The 21,966-nt window shown below is 36.5% G+C and overlaps 1 protein-coding gene and 1 pseudogene across 1 annotated transcript in view; both read left to right on the forward strand.

Annotated features, from left to right (window-relative positions):
- Positions 1-1,985, forward strand: part of LOC135201558 (protein hobbit-like) — a 105,206-nt gene extending 103,221 nt beyond the window's left edge. Inside the window, 1 exon segment of the mRNA XM_064230563.1 lies at positions 522-1,985. Within this exon segment, the coding sequence (XP_064086633.1) occupies positions 522-572 (51 nt within the window). The 3' untranslated portion in view covers positions 573-1,985.
- Positions 1,986-7,761: 5,776 nt separating this feature from the next.
- Positions 7,762-21,966, forward strand: part of LOC135201562 (uncharacterized) — a 148,751-nt pseudogene continuing 134,546 nt past the window's right edge.

Below are 21,966 nucleotides of genomic sequence, written 5' to 3' on the forward strand. Positions count from 1 at the left end.
ATCCCTTTAATGCCCCCCTCCCTCAACACCTCCCCCTCCTTGACTAGGAGTCCCATTTTCCATTGCATCCATTACTTATAGAAGCTACTTGGACAACCATGGTCATCACTGGCTCTACTCTTTGTTGTCTGTGGGGTTTGAACTTTTTGCATCTGCACATGTTGCTCCTTTGTCCTCTCTCGTAAATTGCTGTTCAGGTTAGTATTAATTAGTGGATTCTTGATAGAAATTTTCTACAAAAAACATTTTTTATAAAAAACCATTACATAATCATAATCTTCTGTCCCTTCCTCCTATCCCCTCATTCCCCCAGGTGATGGGGGTTAGCACAAAGAAATGAGAGGTGTCACCTTTTGGGACAAGTTATGTAGTAGTACTTTGCTTCATTCAAATTCAAGTTGGTGTGTGTGGGTGACTGTAACCACCACACAGTTTAGAATCTGATGATTAATGGTATTGTATGAAATTGTGCTGCACATTTTGTTAAAATGACTTAAAAACACCACATCCTCTCATTTCAGCCCCCAGAATCAAAAGGAAGCAAGAAAAATCTCTTCAAGTTCAATAGATAGTGCAGGTAGAAGATTATTCTGAAGAAAAAGAAAGGTAGTTTCTGTAAGGAGTTTTATATCCAGTCCTTTATCTTGACAAAGTGATAATAAGCAAGACCTCAGGCTAATAGTAGAGTAAACTTTTGTGAACAAAGTTATATGTTAATTGTCTGTTGAGCCAAACTAATCTGTGGACCATAATTTCAATTCTGCTTCCAGAGTGTATTGGTGTAGCACTCATCATGTTGATTTGTATCGAACCCTCCTGGTAATGCATAGTATTAATCTTAAGAAACAGCTCACTCACACACATATTAGCAGAGAACATATAGTTTCAGTGTTAGATAATGTGTCATGTTCACAAAAAATTCTGTTTGATATGAGGTATTGTAACCGGTAAGGTTTTTTATTGGATTATGTCAGGTAATGGTAGGCTGTGGTAAATTAAGATTTTAAAACTTGATTGTGGCTCTATTTTTAACATTGATACAGTCTTTGGAAATTAGATGTACATTACCTAGACTTTTTTTTTTTTTTTTTTCATTGATGAGCCCAAAGATGTTTCAAAATTGCATTTCATTTTCTTTTCAGTGATTACAGGATTTTATGCCATGTTTCAACCTTGATTAAAAGTTGAAGAAAATAAGAATGTGATCTAGCTTTAGGGTATCTTACCTGTATATTTGTTTTAAAGACATACCTAGATATGTATTGGCTACTATTTCTTGCTGTCCCATTATTCCAACTAATACATCATTTCAGCACAATGTAGTTTTGACAGAGGGAACACATATATATATATTTAAAGTTGGTTGTGGAATGGTGGGTCCAAAAATGTGCACACATTCGATGGCATTTGGGCTTTTAGTACTGGTTACAATAATTATGGTAGTTAGATTTCCAAGTGGAAAAGTTGTAAAATGTGCACATCTAGATGGTAATGGTTATAATGTACAAAAAAAGTTATTCTGTAACAGATTGCAATCCTGATAGTCCAATAGCATTAAGGTTATTCACTGTATCCCTCCCTTATAGTTTTAAGCTCAAATACAAACTATACATTTTACAGTTGTTTGTTTCCTCGACTATAAGGGTTAAAGCTAGTTTAAAAATTATGGTAGTTTTTTAAAGATTTTTAGTGTTGTATTTCAACGAGGAGGATTAACTGAAGTGTTTAGGTATTTACATCATTACTTATGTCAAGTTTTTATATTTGTTAAGATTAAACAGATTATGAATTCTTACTAAAGAGTGTGTGTGTATAAAAGATTTTTTAATGAACACACTGTGATGCATCTTATTTCCTTTAAAAGAAAGGTATACCTGTACCATTAAGAAAAGATGTTTTCTAAATCTGTATTGGAACATTGGACACTTATAATAATATGCAGTTATTATAAAGGGGTGCAAAAGTTTTTAGGTTTATAATGCAATATATATCACATATTGTACATATATATATATATATATATATAATATTATATCTATATATATATATATATATATATATAAATATATATATATAATCTAATATATATCTAACCTATTCGTATGTTTTAAATAATTTTATGCACACTGTTTTGACTTGTGATAAAGAAAGCAATGGGACTTTGTTGAAACTCCTTGTATCCATGTAAAGTTTTCCTCTCTTTTGCACCAGAGGCATAAAAGATAGTTCTCAATATAACACACCACTATGGGGAAATGACTGTGTTGCTTGCCTTGTATCTCTCTCTTTTAACTTTCAGGTGGATGTTGGAAGATTGATAGTGAAATAGAGCTCTTTAGTGATTCAATTCAAATTACAGTGCATTAATTTAGTGTATTAAGAATTTATTTTAAATTAAATTTGTACTATGTAGTACACTGTAAAAGGTGTTATCCTGTCGTAAAATAAATTTGTTAACTTTTATAATGTAAACACTGTGTTTGATATGTCAGAATTACATTTACCAGTGTATTCTGCTGTTAAGAGAAAGAATAGTTGTGAAAGGGAATATTTTTTTCATGTCTTTCAAAAAGAATTTTGTACCCATCTTGAGAATATTTATTTTGTGTAGGTTGTAAGCCATGTGGGATTTGCACTCGTCCGTGAATTATTTTTTATATCTCTGATGCATGTTGTTAGCACTGATGCATTGTTTATCTTCATGTTGTTTGTGATGATATATTTAGATGTGAATGTCACATTCAATTAGCCTCATCACTCTGTAGATACTACATAAAATGTATCGAAGATTGAAGCAAGTGCTATGCAATACGTATATTTAATTTAGACAGAAGTGGTCATATTTAATTGCTGTAGATAATTTATCTGGTTATGATAATTGATGGAGAGAAATATTGATGAATATTTTAGAATTTGAAAAGTATCAGGAGAGTTTTACTGTGCCTCAACTATTCTGTTTTTGATATGCAATTCAGTTACATTCACCTGAAGGACCCATTTACAGATATTCTTTCCTTTAATTTTTTGGCAGTTTTTATATTCAGCTGCAAAGAATGAAAATGAATATTTTATTTTACATCTCCAAATGCATTGTATTTTGTCCTTAATTTTACTTAAGAGTGGTTGGAAATATTTCAATACGAAGTGTTGGCATCAAGATTGCACATACCTACTTATATTTTCAATTTGCTTATATGTAGTTGCTAATATTTGTCATCAGAACATTATACGCTTTAGCCGAGTGTTATCTAAAGTGTACTGCACAAAGAGTAGTATAATTGGCAAAGATGTTTAAAAGTTTCCCTGTTTTTAACTTTCATCCCTTCCTCAATGTCTCTATTTGCAAGTGTCCAACTTCATTAAGTTTTTCTCAGCTCTGATTTTTACTTTAAAGAATTATAATTCTTTATGCTAGACCTGTGAAAAATGACTCACTGGTCTAGGTAATATTACTTTGTACGTAGTAATAAGAAAAGCAACTTTATGGCTCTTTCGCATTGGAAAACTCCTCAAGTGAAATTGCTTATGTTTAGTTCCTTTAGTTTTCTATTAAGATAAATGGTATTACATACTTAGATATTTGCCAGTAGTTTTGCAAAAGTTTATTCTTTTACAAAATATGCCCCGTTTCCTTGCTCTTTAAAAGAGATCCAAACCAAAGAACTAGATATCCTTCTTCTCTGTCTCTTCCTCAGCAAGTCTTAGTATTTGTGCTTCAGTTTATTCTCAGGCATTTTGTATGTGATTCTCACCTTTGGCATGTTTATGTTAACGCATTCTCACTCATTTGGTGATTATATCCTTTAACTTTTATATTTAAAAAAAAAAAGAATAATTTCTGAGGTTTTAAATTATTAAAGTAAACAGAAAAAAATATTCTTTTATCAGTTTCCTCAGATGTACTAACCTTTTAACTTTCTGGTAATGCACTTATGCACTTTTTGTGTGCTTGTAGTAGTTAGTTTTAGGTTCCTTGATATGTATTTTCTGTCTCTTTGCCTTTCATTGTCTGTATGTGTCTCAAATTATCTTTTTTTATTCCTGTTTCTTGGTACACTCACTATTTTTAGAGAATTCATATGAACATAACATTTTCACTGTTAATATTTTTATACAGCATCTCTCTCCTCTCTCTCTCTCTCTCTCTCTCTCTCTCTCTCTCTCTCTCTCTCTCTCTCTCTCTCTCTCTCTCTCGTTTTTATTAAAAACTGTATCCTATGGATGGAATGTAGAATTATTATTCATGAATGCAGTTACTGTATTAAAGAATTTTATTTAAAAGCTGCTTTTCTTGATGTAAGTTACAAGAAGTAGGAATTTTTATGATGTCAAAAATTGTATGCCTTGATTCGGTCTGGATAAACTTGCATTTTTACGCAAGTGTGGTAATGGACAATAAATGAGAGCTACTGAACTTTGTTTTAGTCTCACCCCCACAATCGTTTACTAGCTGAAAATCAAAGGAAGATATTCTGGAGCCACTCTTAACAAGGGGAAATGTTGTAATTTTATTAACCAACAAGTCCTTTCCCTTGATATGGGGATGGCACTGCAAAAATCAATACATATTACGTACTAGTCTGCCACATTTGTATGTAATTGCTGAGAGAATGATGAGACATTTGCAAATTAAACTAGCATCATTGCCTGCCGTATACACTTTCTTATATGTTGTTTTCACTGCTTATGCATTATGCACATGCATATATGATAATAAGTTGCTTGAAGAATCTGCTGCTTTCGTCGTCGTTGAAGAGTTCTTATATGATACTTCATTATTCTGATTTTTCTTCGGAGAAGTTGTAGAGTTCTTCTGGTCCACTGCCACCAATATTAGGGCTTGTGCCTTGTATGATAAGGCGCCCTATGAGGTAATGTTAGACTTGCGATAATCTTACGCTAAGTCGGTTGGTATTGCACTTCCATCTTCAATGGAGTGTCTTGGGGTTTGTAGATCACTTACGAAGTCGGGATTATCTTCTTGTTTATGACGATGATGTGTTAAACTCATGGTGAGGAGGTTCTTGTAGAAAACACGAAGTATAAAAATATATATATTCTTCTGAAGTTTTACATGCTGAAGATCAGATATGATTGTACAAGTCTTCTAATAACGATAGCTTGATCGCTTCTGCCAATGATGATGGCTACTTCTGTTCTCTCTACATGATAAAACTTAGGTAAAGAGATACAGGTCTTCTAATGACGATAGCTAACTCTGTTCTGCCCTGTTCTACATCTCTGTTACAAGTTATGAAGGAAGCAGATAGTAGCTCGAACATATGAACATACTATCAGATGACATAGTTACATACGAACACACAATCAAATGAGACACGCTACAGATCACGTAGGCCGTTTGAATTATAGGTCGCGGTAGTTGTCTCAAGCAGGGAGCTTGGACTGTTTCAAAACAAATGAATGACCACATACTTTAGGGTATACGTCATCCTTAGCGTCTCTAGTCTGATCACATTCCTGCAAGCAATCTGGTTGACCTCTTTAGTTTTAGTCTTTTATATATATGGACTAACATTCCATATTTTTATTATGTAAACACACATTTACACAGTAAATAATAGAGAAATTTCATGGATGTGAAAGAGAAAAGATGAGAGACCGTAGGAATTTCTGATCATTACCGTTGGAACAAAAATTACCTGAACAGATACAATATGTGATTTAGTATACGTATTAAGAATTTATGATGTAGAAGTTATCTTTTTGAGAACAATAATATTACATAGAAGTGAAGAGTGTTTTATATTATGTAGGAGCATTACTTTCATAAAGTGATTCAGAGACTAATTTGTATGTCTATTATTTTCAATAGTTTGAATGAATGGAGCCCAGTAGGGGATGTACTTTTCATACTTAACTGTCCAACTTCTTCAACTTGCTCAAATTATCACATTTCCTTCAAGGGCAAATTGGGCAAGTGTAGTGAGTCAACAAAAATGTGATTCAGTGATCACTTTAACAATGATTTATAATAATGAGAGAAAACAGGGACAAGAGAGGTACGTACTAAAAGCGTCTCAGTGGCGTAGTCGGTATGGTGTTGGCATGCCACCTTGGTGGCTGCGAGTTCAATTCTCGAGCAGTCCATTGAGGAGTGAGATATGTGTATTTCTGGTGATAGAAGTTCACTCTCGACGTGCTTCGGAAGGCACGGAAAGCCATTGGTCCCGTTGCTGAATAACCACTGGTTCCATGCAAGTAAAAACACCATACAAACAAACAAACAAGTATGTACAAAGTTGAGATAAATAAATGTATTCGTTAATAGAGTGGTTAATATTTGTAGATGATATAAGATTAGGTGGGAGTGCTGCCGAAGAGAAACTGCACTGCAAAGAAAGGATATAAACAGAATCGGAAACTTAATCTAGGTAGTTGGGGTGATGAATACTGTGTTGGCAGGTAGAAGAGAGGATGATGCTGATTCACGTAGATCTGTATTTGGGGATAAATATCGGAATTATAGGGTGGTAGAGAGACGAAACAAAAATCGTTGCAAGAAGATGACAGTCTATTGAAATGATTGGTTTAGGAAAGAAGCAAGCACGGATTGGATGGGATGGGAATTTGAAACAGTGGCCAATAGCCAAGAGCCCCAAGGCATAGGCTAGTGGCACAGTGCATAAGGCATCTTCGAGAGGGTTGATATATTTTACAATGTGCATACTAGAGCGAATATTTCTTCCAAAGGCTGGGGAAAAAATATTCACGCCTGATATCTACTTTTTCCGACTGTGAATATTCGTTCCTACCGTTATCCTATTATTATATGAATTATAATTTTCCTTCACAATATGTCACTTCTCTTGCAGATGTATTAGATAAACCAGTCAGGCTTTATACCTGGTGTTTCATTTTATCCTGATTTACATGGACGTTGTATGTGGTACTACAAACCACGATATATTGTAAGTTTTACTGAATGATGTGCGTGTGTTTGTAACCAGTATTCTGTGGGTAAATTGACCACTATCTACAGTACGGTATACATACAATGTGTAAGGAAATAACTACTTTATGCCTTCTTTCCTTGACTGTACATACATGTCCCATCAGTCCTCATTTTGTCCATCAGGTGAGCAGTCTCTATGTGTCCGTTAAATCTAGCCCTTCTGAATATCCTAACTTTTTCATTAGTATCATTCTTGTTTTCTAGTAGCTTTTTGAACAATTTGAAGCTGAAGAATATGACTTTATCGTTAATATTCAGATATGATAAAATACGAAGAAAAAATTTGTTCGCAAATTACATTTGAAGCTACTTCAGTAGGATGTTTTCCTATGTATACGACTGAGAATTATCCTAGTCTGTACTTGACTAATTGATATCTGTAGGATAAATGTGTTTATACCTTATAGTTTTCTTTAACATTTGTCGATGTTTCTTTAGAAATTCTTCCAGCTTTCTTCTGCCTCTACCAACAGAAAACGGACGAGTACCTCAGCCCAAAGTGCACACCTGGAAGTTATTGGTCAAGTGCCTTGGGCGAAAACCCAGAAGAGCTTTGAAGGTGACAGTGACGTGCGTGTGTGATCTTTTCTGGATTAATAAAAATAATAGTTCCAGTTGATATGTATGCCAGTACGAGAGGAGATATTTACGGAAGGAATTTGTAAAACAACATTAAACACTTCTTGACAGAGAACTAAGAAACCGCAGTAATCTGATGGACACCAAAAGCTTGTCTACAAAGAACCCCTTCATAGCTCTCGGCCCTCTAGCGGACAGGTGCGGCTCGAGGAGGAACTAACTACAGTGCAGTCAGTTCCCTGTGAGAGTCTGTGTTGAGTGGTTGGTGACTCTTATGTGTGTCGGTTCTTTCACTAACTTCTTGTCGTGATTCTTTTCCCACCATGCCCTGTTCGGCTATTACGCTATCGTTAGCCACGATATGCGCCGTGGTGTCCGTTGCCCTGTTGGCCATAGCGTTCGGGACAGATAATTGGCAGTACATCAGAGTAGACCGTATTGAGATCGAGGTGAGTTCATGAGACGAGTTCGGGGGAAGCGTTAGTTTCTCCTGCAGTCTGTTGTTTCAGGGGGGCTAGGCCCGTAAACTAGCTCCCTCTTTTATTATTATTAATTAATAATATTTAACAGAAGCAGAATGGTTGCACGTAAACCTTCAATTTCACGAGACGAGTTGTTCTGTTCCTAAGCCTACACTCAAAAAAACAGGTTTGGTAGCGTTACCTATCGGTCAGTGTGTAGGCGTGAATATGGAATGTGAAATTATCACATTTAATGGTGCGATCGTCCGATGTATGTAATTTATGTAGAATTCTGGCCGAAGCTACCAGGCTTTAGCTAATATGTAGACGTATCCTACTCATTAGGTCTAGAAATGGTGTTCATTGTGTTCCAATAATAAAAGTTTTAACTAACTAGTCCATTCCATAACTGCAATTTTTATTGTTTAAAAATTAACGTTTAAGATTTAATACTTGATTTAATGGATTCAGAAGTAAATAGTGTTCGTGGTTATGCCTGCCTGAGAGTGAGTAACTTGCGTTCAATTAGTATTGTGGCAATAAATGGCAGCAATAAAGTCAGGTTTCAACTACCGGGTGTTTTGGAAGCCCAAGAATAGGCTTAGCATTTCAAGAAATCTTTAATTGAATTAAGGGCAGGTACTCGATTTTAGAAGAAAATTTCTCTTAGTGCGAATTTTCCCAAGCTATGAACTGTTTTTTTTAATTCATATTCATCAATTACCTCTATAGTTTGTCAAGTACTCGCTCCTAGCTAACTGTAAAGTGATAAGTTTGGGATAATAATCAGTACTCAAGTCATTACACTTGAAATCCAAAGTTTATGACAATTGTATTACTACACAATTTTGCCAGTTTTAGTTTATAATCAATCAGCAGTCAACGTAGGTAAATGGGGTTAAAAAAATTCGACTATTGTGTGAAATTGAGATGGTTTTAAATTCTGACCTAGCGCACTTTGTGCTGTTGAGCGCTTGAGCTTACTAAAATATTTCCTGTAATCAGAGAAACGACAGTCTCCTCCCGTGGAGTTATCTAGCATGGGCTACGTTCTGTGTAAAATTTAAGCCACATTTAACATTTTAGTATGTTTTCCATAGGTGAGTCACAGATGCTTTTCAAGCCCTTTAGAATTCTAATTTAAAAATAACGACTTTATCGAAATTAAAGCCAACATTAAAAGTAACAACCGAAACAGATTTGTTAAGGGAAAGCTCAGGGCTAAGAAAGAGTTTGTCTGGTTTCAAGATGGTTCCGGATGCTGGCCAAGGATTTTTTTTTTCTTGTTTTTTTCATTTTTAAGGGCAGAGGGTGGAATTGAAATTTTTATGTCTTTACGGATTTTTTTTTTTTTCGCATCACTTCCGAAGACAATTTACAACAAAGTCGCGATGCCTTTTTTTTTTTTTTTTTTTTTTTTTTTTTTTTTTTTTTTTTTTAATGAGATACTGAATTGTGTAACTATAACTTTTTAGTAAGCGTTGCACAGTATAATATGGTCCTATCAGTTATGGCGAATGTGACATTTTCATGTATTAACCACCCACTCCACCCCCTTTCCCCTGAAATTTGACGACGACAGTAGTAGTTTCTGCCATGAATTTCATTTCTTTTTGTCAATTTGTGAAACGAGAAAGCCATATATACATTAAGAGACGAAAGGAAAGAAACGTAGATTGGCCCAAGTCAGATGGCGGACTCAAAGAGTAGAAGATCTTAGATCTAATATTGATGTACTAATTTTTATGATTGAATCTGCAACAGAAGAGCATACAATAGACGATCCTTCAGTCTGCTTAAGGTATAAGAAGTACGAAATTCAGACCTAAAATGCTCAACAATCCCAGAGAGCATTGTAAAAGTGACTTGACAATTGAAACGGTCTCAACAATGGCATTGGTTTCCCGGGAGGGCCATCGTTCTTTTCTGACTGTCAAAAGAGACTTGCACTGGCATTATGTATAGAGCTTTCTTCACCTTTACTCGGTTGGGTTATATCGGCATATTTCCTTCTTGCCTGTAATTTATGCATTTCTCTTCTGGTTGGCCAGGAGTGTTTTTCCTGTTTGATAATTTTCCCAGACAGCGGTTTGTTTGTACGTCTGCAGTTTATTAATATTTTCGCTGAGTGGAATGTTATGATTTTTATTACTGTTATAAGTACGTTTATTTTCTTTTTATTTCCTTGTTGAGATACTCTGTCGAATTATGAATATGTTGGCCCTTTTGGTACCTTCATTGCATAAAGGCAAAAGACGGACGCTTGGTCGTGGATTTTCCTGACAGAAATAAGGCATAGGCTGCAAGAAAGTAAGATTGCATTCCATAATCATATTTGTCATCAAAGTAAGATTGTATTCCACGATCATATTTGTCATCAAAGTAAGATTGTATTCATAATCAGTCTAAAGTAGATTGCGTTCCATAACATATCATCAAAGTAAGTGCATCCATAATCATATTTGCCACCAAAGTAAGATTGCGTTCCATAATCATATTTGTCATCAAAGTAAGATTGTATTCCATAATCATATTTGTCATCAAAGTAAGATTGCATTCCATAATCATATTTGCCACCAAAGTAAGATTTTTTCCATAATCATAATTGTCATCAAAGTAAGATTGCATCCATAATCATATTTGTCATCATCGTACCATACCATATTTTTTTTACGGATATCAGTGTCATTTAAAATACAGTAAATGACTAATTATAATAGTAATGTAATTGTCCATGGCCGGTGAGTACTGAAAATGCAAGTCCGATTAGCCTAATGTTAGAAACACCTTGTTTCAAAGCGTGACTTTTTAAAGTGGAGGTGATGGATTTGATAAGCATTACATACGTTTATTGGACCTGCTGTATGAATTTTTTGTTTAGGGGATGCGTATTCCAGAGGTCCTTTATTCTTCACACAGTTGGACTGTGGAGCAGCCTCCTGTAGGAAGTCTTGCAACTGGAACTAAAGAAGTTCAGGCAAAGGTGCAGTACATTACTACCATAATATTTTCCTGGCAACTTAATATTTTTTATCTATTTGATTTTTGTTGTACCTCCTCTTACGTCTTCCTAATGAACACTATATTCTTTGGAAGCTCGAATTTAAAGTGAGGGGCCCCTCTGGTGGGTTTGTTCCATATGAATGATTTTCATCTTCTGATTAGAATAATAATAATGATTAGTTTTTTGAGAGAGCGAGAGGCTACTACTAATGTTCCACTTTTTTTTTTTAATGCTGGTCTGCCGTTTATACTCACGACGAATGGAATTTGTGATATCGTTGAATTATAGTTCGAGCTCAATTTATCAATTTCCGATTTCTCAAGGCTAGTTTAAACGTCTCAGGATATGTGAATTAACTAAGATCATAATTTGGTAGCCAACATCCTACCGCGGTATAAGTAACAAACTCACGAATAGAAAAGTAAAGACCGTGTTAGTATGTGTGTACGAGTGTATTGCTATAATACGGGAAGCATTCCCCAACTTGATCAGTATCTGTTGCCTCTTCAGCCAGAATAGATTATTTTTATTCTGTCTGAAGCTTCCTGTATATAGCAATATAATCGTATATGCATACTAATGCTGTCTTTATTTTTCCAATTAAGATCAAGAGAAAGTGATATCAGATAAACTTCCCAATTTTAGTCTAGCTGCGACGCCGGGTTATGTAAGTGAAACCAGCAAATTAAATTTTCCAAACGTTACTGTTTTTACTATTCTGGTCAATTTTATTAACACAAGCCAGAAGAATTTATAATTTAATAGTTCGTTATAGCTTCACAAGCTCAATTTTACACGTTACAATTGAGTGATACAAAACATATTAAAATTCTCTGTAGTTACACCGTCTTGGCCTCCATCTGTCGTGAGATGCAAAAAGATTTGGGTTATGTTTTTAATGTTACTCCCTGCGATTCTGTAAGATTGTGTTAAGAAAATAATCCAATAGAACGAGTGACTTCAACGTCTTCAGAAGAAGTTATCTAATGTCAGTCGACGAGTATATTGAGAGAGAGAGAGAGAGAAAAAAAAAAGTTTGTAGAACTGGTGACTTCTATGCCTCCAGAAGAAATGATCTAGCGTCAACCGACAGCCACTGGCGTCGCAAGAAATTAGGATCATCAATCGACAATTTTTTTCGAGGTAAATAGCCTAGGCCTGAGTAAAACTAGGAGGAACTAAAGGACGTGGAATAGAAGAAAGTGTTGTACGTGCTCCTTCAAAGAAGGAAAGTACGTTTGAATATAAATGTAAGGCATTGTTATGATGATGCATGCCCGAGCTGTCTTGTCGGAGACGAAGATCAGAGTGAAAATAAAAGCTTTCTTGGCCTCCCCCCCTTTTTTTTTTGCTTCAGACCATCTCATTACATTGTTCTCTTGTTTGTGTGGGAGAAACACACTCCCTTATATGGTTCCATTGTTCCAAACTCTGCTTTGTGTTTTTGAAGTATGTGAATATCTGGTATGTATGTGAGTACTTTCTATTCCGCACCCTTTATTAGTTTGCTTAATGGGGACCGTGTGATGAAGGCATTCTGACGTTTTTATTGAATTTTTTTTGCTTACGCTGATGTTTAAGTGGCTTCCATCCTTAGTCTGTTTATGTCGAGAGGTAACAATCTCACTCCAAACAGTGTTTACGTAGAAGCCGACTGATCGTGGCTATAGTAGATTCACATCAACCTTGCATTTGATGTCTAGGCCAGTCCCTTACGACGCTCCTGATTGGCTGTGATAAGCCAATCACAGGGCTGGAAACTCTCAGTCTCTCTCGAGAGTTCACATGGTTAGGATCTATGTTCCACCTCTCTGGAAGGTACGTCTTTCAAAAGTATCCCTCAGGAGAAATGGAACATACATCCTGCCTGTGTGAACTCTCTCGAGAGACTGACAGTTTCCAGCCCTGTCACTGGCTTATCAGCAGCCAATCAAGATCGTTGTAAGGGACTGGTCTAGACATCAAATGCACGGTTGATGTGAATCTACTATAGTAGAATTGTAATCGGTAGTTAATGCAAGCTTGAACCAGAGGTGACATTCGCATCGTAGACAGTGTGAGGTAGTTGAGTGATCATGTTGATAGAAATATAATCGTTTGCTAGTAAGCTTTAGCAATTTCTCTCTCTCTCTCTCTCCTCTCTCTCTCTCTCTCTCGTCCCCTCATCTCTCTCTCTCTCTCTATATATAACTATGAATAATGCGTTAACATTTACCTTCGTACAGGCAATAGGCCGACTTGGCACAGGCGATGGGCCGACTTGGTTACATTGAATGGGACGAGATGGTTATGGGCCGAGTTGGACCTATACCTCAACAACAACAACAACAACAAGCGCCTCAGTGGCGTGGTTGGTATGGTGTTGGCGTCCTACCTCGGTGGTCGCGGGTTCGATTCTCGGCCATTTCATTGAGGAGCAAGATATGTGTATTTCTGGTGATAGAAGTTCACTCTCGACGTGGTTCGGAAGTCACGTGAAGCCGTTGGCCCCGTTGCTGAATAACCATTGGTTCCATGCAACGTAAAAGCACCACACAAACAAACAACAACAACAGTGTGGAAGAGTTTAAAAGGAAGCTAGATAAAATCATTAGGACACTGAATGCACAGTAAAACCTGCTCCTAGAGATAAGTGAGCACACGATGTCTCCTCGGATGGAGTAACAAGTCTTTGAGACATGCTAATCCTTGTAACTCTCTCTCTCTCTCTCTCTCTCTCTCTCGTAACCCATATCGAAAACCCGTTGCAGTTTGAACTGTTTCATTCTCGTCTTGGTCGATTGGAACTGTTTGAGATCATGGGAAATCGGTGTAGGCTATTTTGATGAGAAATTTGGATTTGCAAGTTAGCCAGGTGGTCTAGTTGGTGGTCCGCGAATACTGAACTCTCATAGCTAGCTGGCTTCTGGACTTCGTATTTATATAGATTGATAATGCTTTTTTACCACATTTTTTAAACCTTTCACTCTCCTAACAGTATCTGTGGATTTAGTTTAATATTTCAATGTAGATCGGTTTTATAAATATTGGTTTCTTGTAGAATATTAGAAATTCGTATTTACCACACTGTGAGTATTTGGTTTTCAGACATTAGCATTTATGAACATACTGCTGTATAATTTCTGTTACCAAGTGTCGCTTGACGAATGATTATGTGAGCCGAGAGAAAGAAAGGCCTTGCTATGAGCAGGAGAGGGCGGGGTTGGATGGAGGGGGACCGGTTGCCGAGATTGCGCTAACAGATGGCCATAACGAGGCGAAACCCCCTTTCCACTGGAGAGAGAGAGAGGTGGGGGGGGGGGGGGGTGGGGGGGGGGGGGGATAAGAATCAATTTCAAAACCTAATGAATAAAGATGGTGCAAGAACCTACCGTCTTGTGCGTAATTGGTAGTGTCTCAACCCGTAATTAATGCGCTGTACCATTTCACAGAGCATTATTTTTTATTTAGGGTATTTATTTTTTTTATTATTTTTTTCTGTCATTGCTTAAGCTCGATAATGCGGAAAAGTTCGGATAAAGACCACGGAAATTGCATGTGTATAAATGCTTTGGAATGGTGGGAATCATTTCGTCAGAGGCTTCTTATTGTTCTGTGTGTGGTGTGGGAGATGGTATACTTGAGAGAGTCTCCCCTCCCCCCCCAACATTCTCAGTTTATGAAAATGACATCTTTTTTTTCTCCAGCTGTAGAGGATGGTATTGGGGCGTGCTGGGTTGTGGTTGTGGCGTTGTTTTTTTTTTTTTATGGCCAGGGGCAAGGAAAGTGTTTTAAGTACTTCTGAGTTTCTATAAGACATCTGTGTGTGTATTTGTGTGTGTGAGAAAGAGACCAAATGAATCAGATTCATCTGGGTTGAGTGTTAGCTAAAACAATTGTCGGAGTTGAGGCTGTCCTCAATATTTAACATAATTTTTCAGCACTGTAAGGCAACAAGGCTATGTGCAACCCTTTATAAATTCTTTATCATCCCAGTATTCGCAACCCTTTGTAAATTATTCTTCGTCCAGGTATTCAAAGTATTACAAATACTGTCATAAAAAAATTATTTGTATTTGAACCTGTCATTTGATGTATAGTACGTATTTGGTCGGTTTGTAAGTTTGATTGATTGATTTGCAGCTATTAAAACAGGCGTCACAACATCTTAAGTTATTGATGCCGTGTTTCCAAGCTTTTAGACATTTACATTATATTTTTAAAATTACAATACAGTACATCAATAATCTGTTTTTGTGCTTTGAACAAGTTTAAATTATCATGACTATTTACGTATACGCCTAGTTCGAAAATGCGAAGAAAGCACTCGGAGAATTAAGTATTAGTTAGCATAACAAGGAAAGAAACATCCATTCATAACATTTTTCGATAATTTCGCGCGCAGACAAGACAAACAACTCGACTGCCAGCTGAAGACATAACCTCCGTCCAGTTTATGTAGCTGAGGTAAATATGATGATGGATTAGATCAAATATTATTGTAACCGCTTCCATAAGACCCTCCGTTCCAATGAAGATGAAATAACGGAAGGCCTTGTTTAATTTCGCTCAAGAATGTCTGCTGCCGTTTCGTGCGTTCACGAAACTGTTTGGAATGCGACGTGGTTCAGTGACGTATGGGATTTTTTTTCTGCATTAATTCATACATCTGTTAATGTTGTTTCAGGTGGCTTCGGGTAATCTTTGTGCGATATTTTCATTATATTTTAGATTGTGAATCCAATCAACTTTTAATTACTATTACTACAATGTATTGATATATATATTTTATATATATATATATATATATATATATGTGTATGTGTGTGTGTGTGTGTGTATTATATGTATTTTATATATATATATATATATATATATATATATATATATATATGTGTGTGTGTGTGTGTGTGTGTGCTTAAAAATCACAATAGATGCACTTGACTTCACTATATAGGCGAATACCACAGAAAAGTGACGGGCAGAAGGACTGGCTTGCTTGCCATATATAGACGTTAAGCTACAAAATGTATTATATCGAATTCGCTCTACTTCGGGAGTATCCCCAAGTTATGTGACAAGTTCAGCTCGAGACTTTCAAACTGAACCTTTTCTGCACAAGACACATCGCTATCTTAGCATGGCCTGTTGTGGTAGACTTTGTTTACAAACTTTCATGACTGGTGATTCACAATCTGAGTGACAGACTTTGTTTACCAACTTTCGTGGCTGGTGATTCACAATCTGAGTGATAGATTGTGTTTACAAACTGTATGGCAAATGATTCACATTCTGAGTGATAGACTTTGTTTACAAACTGTATGACATTTGATTCACAAGCTGAGTGATAGACTTTGTTTACAAACTTTCATGACTGGTGATTCACAAGCTGAGACCACCCTGTGGCTCTCATGCCAGTAAGCCAAGGGCCCTCAGTTGGAGTTTTTTTTTTTTTTTTTTTTTTTATTCTTGGTATGCGTAGCCAAGGGCATTCTCACTCAAGGCCTTCTTGGTAACTATGTTTCTTATTTCATGAACGTTACTTTCTTTGCTGTGCAGTTTAAGTCAGGAGGAGTACTTGAAGGTTAATGTTAGGTTGTGGTTTTGTAGGTTAATGTTCTTTGCGTGACGCTTCTAGGGTACTGCACGCTCTTTCCTTAGTTATTTCTCCCCCGTCCCCCAATATAGATCGTTTAATTAGCCTAAAGTTCAGTTGCATTTATATTTCATCTTCTAGATTGTTCTTTATCTCTAGTTTTCTGGCATAGTAATAGTTATATTTATAGTATGTCCGTTCCTTATTCCTCACTCAATTATGATTGTTTTCTTTATCTCTCTAGTTTTCTGTCTAAATAATGATATTTATATTATGTCCGTCCCTTATTCCTCACTCAATTATGATTGTGCTTTGTCTCTCTAGTTTTCTTGCAAAATAATAGTTATATTTATAGTGCGTCCGTTCCTTATGCCCCACTCAATTATGATTGTTCTTTATCTCTCTAGTTTTCTGGAAGAATAATAATTATATTTATTCCTCACTCAATTATAAAATCATGACTGAATGGTATTACGATACTGAGAATAATTTTCTTTCGGTCCTCAAAAAAATTTCTTTGGCTATTCTAGCAATGGCTTAATAGTGTTTACCATCAACTATATTTTATTTATACTTATGTGAAACGCCTCCCTTGGAAGGGCACTGAGAGGCCACTGGGATGTTGAAAGTGGGTACTGCATGACACATATCGGTGTAGGTACATTCTAAAATGAGTAATGATTTCCGTATCCTCGAATGTAATGCGTTTTTCTTTCCGAACATCATAGCCCATTCTTCTTGTTTTCAAAACCCTTTCTCTGTGTTTTCTTCAGATATCGTATGTTGCTCGATGAATGAGAGAAAAAGCCTTGGCTCATTATTCTGCCCGAGGTCTCTCTCTCGATTCGGCTGTCACGATGTTTTAGCATTATTCATGGGATGGTGATGTGCTTCCCTCGTCTTTTCAGGGACTACTCATGGTTTTACCTTAATATTAACTCTCTCTCTCTCTCTCTCTCTCTCTCTCTCTCTCTCTCTCTCTCTCTCTCTCTCTCTCTCTCTCTCTCTCTCTCCCCTACAGATAAGTGAGCACACGATGTCTCCTCGGATGGACTAACAAGTCTTTGAGACATGCTAATCCTTGTAACTCTCTCTCTCTCTCTCTCTCTCTCTCTCTCTCTCTCTCTCTCTCTCTCTCTCTCTCTCTCCCCTAGCCTCCAAGCAGTGTTGTGAAAGGACTTTATTTACCTTTATTATGAGCACATGAATTCCATGAATATACCGCCATGGTGGTTTAATCTAGTATTTGGTACTCTATATCCTCCTTTACTCTAGATTTCATGGTTTAAGTTCAAACTCGAAGCAAAGAAAGCAGTCTAAACAGGACGTTTTGTCTTTTTGCATCGTCAGAATGTCGGTGAACTTGGCGAGGGTACCATCTTATATCGCGTGTAGGTCCTGAGCTGTCATTTGAGAACTACTTGCTGTTCGTCGTGGTCTATCTTCTCTCTCTCTCTCTCTCTTCTCTCTCTCTCTCTCTCTCTCTCTCTCTCTCTCCTCTGAAACTTCATCAGATGGCTGTTGTTTGAGCTCGTCATACCTTTCCGACATTTACAGGTTATTTATGAATTAATAAAGTGTACTTTTTTATGTTTCTATTAACCTGACCGCACGGACACTTGCTCTTTCAAACAGTCTGAATTAAGGCTAGGTTGGATGAAGTATACCATTGAAAGTCATGAAAGTTACTGATTTTGAATGAACGCCATATTCTTTGGAAGCTTGAATTTCAAGTCAGTGGCCCCTTTGGTGGGCTTGTTCCATGTAAATAGCTTTCATCCTCTGAATAATAATAATGCTAAATATATGCGGCATTCATCTGTTTCAGTTGTAACTCTAGTCAGTATCAATGAGAGAGAGAGAGAGAGAGAGGCCTATTATGCTCAGTATGGGGCCCAACTGGAATAAGCGTAATAGATGCATAACTACATTATAAATATGCTGTAAATCATTTAATCATAAGAGAGAGAGAGAGAGAGAGAGAGAGAGAGAGAGAGAGAGCATCGCCATCGGAACTTTGCTCGCAAACGCAGCCTTTACCTTGGGCCTGACACCCAAGATGGCTTCCTTGTGATGGCTCACGTCAAGCAATCTAATGATGACTGCTCACTTCCTCTAATAATAAAAAAAAATGTTTGCTTTTTGTTTCCAAAATTCTGGCCACTTGAGAATGCCTTTACTTTAAAGAGTCCAGACGATAATGATAGGTGAAGTCTTGACATGCAGCTGATGCAAATTTTGACGCGAATTTTTGGTAATATTTACCAAAGAATCCTTTTGTATTTTTTTTTTCGTTCGGTTCTGCAGGAAGTTCATTTATATTTGTTAGTAATACTCTGCAGTTCTTTTTCTATAATTAGTTCTTAAATATATCGTTTTCTTGAATGTCTCAAGTTTTAACTCTTTAGAATTTATATATTTATTTGCGTCTTAACTTTCAAAGACCTTTGATGCTGCAGATTCAGGAAACCTCTTTAACCTTGATAATAGTGGTTAAAAAAGACAAAAATTTTCCATGGCAACAACCGGGGCTTCTTATATCAGGTAGATCTTAGGTTTAGGCAGTCACCGACTTTGACATTTTCAAGGTGAATCAGTAATAAAGAATAAAAATAAAAGCTCGAAGCGTCATGTTCTTAAGAGACGTATCATGACTTCCTTTGCCAAGTCCAAGGACACAAAGATCATTTCTTTTTTTAGTGTTTGAATCGCTTAATATTTTTTCCTCTGTAATTTTGGATAGTCATCAAGGCTGGGGATTATGTTCTGGCATGCTGTTTATCACAAGAGTCTGTCATCGAGCTTTGCACATTTCGTATATAAGGTCTTTTGATATTTGCTGTAGTCGACGTTGAGTGTTTTGGATTTAGCATGCCCTTTACTTTATATAATATAATAATAAAAATATTTTTTGTATAATGCTACCCCAGTTTTGCATGAGTTTTTTTTATATTATAAAATAATATCAGTAGGTCATTGGTATGGATTTAGAATTGCATACTCAATTTCCTTATTACTGCGTGTTGAAAGTGTTAAAATCTCAAATGATATATTTTTCTAAAGCCTTTCCCATGTTTTGTTATTCTTCATAGATAGTCTTTCTTTAATTCTTTTATTAGTTTCATTAATATGCAGCGTTAAGTGAAGAGATTTTCATCTATTCGTCCATTGCATATGTATGTATATATATATATATATATAATATATATATAATATATATAGTATATATATACGTAATTAGGGTCCCTGTGTATTGTTTTGTAAACTGGTTTGCATTCTTTTAAATACTAGCGTTAAAGTTTTTACGTATGTGTTCCTTAATAAAAAAAAAAATCACTAACGAAGAAATGAGAAAACTGCTGATTTCCTCCAGTTTCTCCTGAGAATTTGATGGATTTTGTATTGTTCACATAGAACAAGCACACCAAAGGGCCCATTGACTTGGAATTCAAGCTTCCAAAGATTGTTGGTTTCAACCTCCCATCGCAGACCCCACACTACAGCAGTAACTGATTATGATACAGAGCCAGTGATTTTTTTCATCGCCCATGGCGAGACGCGAAACCCCCCCGCCCCAGCGACATCCGATAGCCGTAAATGAAGGGCCTCAGTGGCCGCGAGTTCGATTCTCGGGCATTCCATTGAGGAGTTAGAGATGTGTGTTTCTGGTGATAGAAGTTCACTCTCGACGTGGTTCGGAAGTCACGTAAAGCTGTTGGTCCCGTTGCTGAATAACCACTGGTTCCATGCAACTTCAAAATACCATACAAACAAACAAACAAGAGAGCCGTAAATGTTAGGTCTTTGATTTATGGAATTAGATAAGTCAATAAATGAAGTACAGACCAAAATTGAAAGTCGTCCGAAAGGTTGTGTGATTGGCTACTGTTATAGAAATGTATTTGTAGTTGAGAATGTTTTTGTTTCAGACGCGTTAAGCCAACAAGGAAAAGCTTTCCAGAAGTGAAAGTGTCCAGCAGTTACGAACGTAATTAAGCTTTCAGTCCCTTTGTGCCATTGAACGTTTGGCTGAGAGGTACATACTGAGATTTTCATAATGATAATTGCTGGTGCTGATAGTTGCTGAAGTCGATTATTGCTAGATTGTTTCGTTTTCATTTTCTTCGTATTAACAGAAAATTGGATAAATCCACGCCTGTATAAACAAAGTCTTCCTCTCTCTCTCTCTCTCTCTCTCTCTCTTCTCTCTCTCTCTCTCTCTCGTTTCTTCATCTTGCGTTCTCTCTAACCTTGTTTTTTGCTCTCTAGCACACACAATCTCTCTCTCTCCTTCCTTGTTTTATTCCCCTTTCTCTCACTTTATTTCTTGCTCTTGCACGCACACCATCTCTCTCTCTCTCACCTTGGTTTTTGCTTCGTCAGCCGTCATTGGCGAGGGTCCCTTATAGTTACGAAACCGACAAAAAAAAGTGTACTATCGTAGAGAAAGGGCGAGTTGAGTGCAATCATACATCGCTTGCAGGTGAAATAAAAAGATTCCAGTGGTATACCGTAGTAACTGCCTTCAGACGTACTGTATAGAAGGTTTTTAGTTTAATATTAAAGATAATAGATACCTATATGAGGGGTAAGCTTTGTAGACCATTAACGTGTACCCACAAATGAGGTTTAGTGCAATATTAAAGATATATAGATGCATATATGAGGGGTAAGCTATCTAGACCACTAGCGTCAATGAGCGTGTGCAAATGATGTTTAGTTTAATATTAAAGATGTGGATACATATATGAGGGGTAAGCTTTTTAGAGTAGACCATTAGCGTGTACCTACAAATGATGTTTAGTGTAATATTAAGGAATATATAGATACGTATTTGAGGAGTAAGTTTTATAGACCACTAGGGTCCATTACCGTGTACAAATGATGTTTAGTTTAATATTAAAGATGTATATATATATATGAGGGGTAAGTTGTATAGACCATCGGCGTCTACAAATTGTGTTTGTTGCAATAGTAAAGATATATAGATACGTATGTGAGGAGTAAGCTTTGTAGACCATTGGCGTGTACAGATGATGTTTAGTGTAATATTAAAGATAAATAGATACATGGATACGTATTTGAGGAATAAACTTTGTAGACCATTAGCGTTTACATAATGTTTAGTGTGATATTAAAGAGATATAGATAGGTATGTGAGGAGTAAGCTTTGTAGACCATTAACTTCTACAGATGACAATATCTGTGTTGGAGCGCCTCAGTGGCGTGATCGGTATAGTCTTGGCCTGCCACCTCAGTGGCCGCGAGTTCAATTCTCGGGCATTCCACTGAGGGGTTAGAGATGTGCGTTTCTGGTTATATAAGTTCACTCTCGACGTGGTTCGGAAGTCCCGTTGCTGAATAACCACTGGTT

This window comes from Macrobrachium nipponense, chromosome 28, assembly GCF_015104395.2.
Source record: "Macrobrachium nipponense isolate FS-2020 chromosome 28, ASM1510439v2, whole genome shotgun sequence".
NCBI lineage: Eukaryota > Metazoa > Arthropoda > Malacostraca > Decapoda > Palaemonidae > Macrobrachium > Macrobrachium nipponense.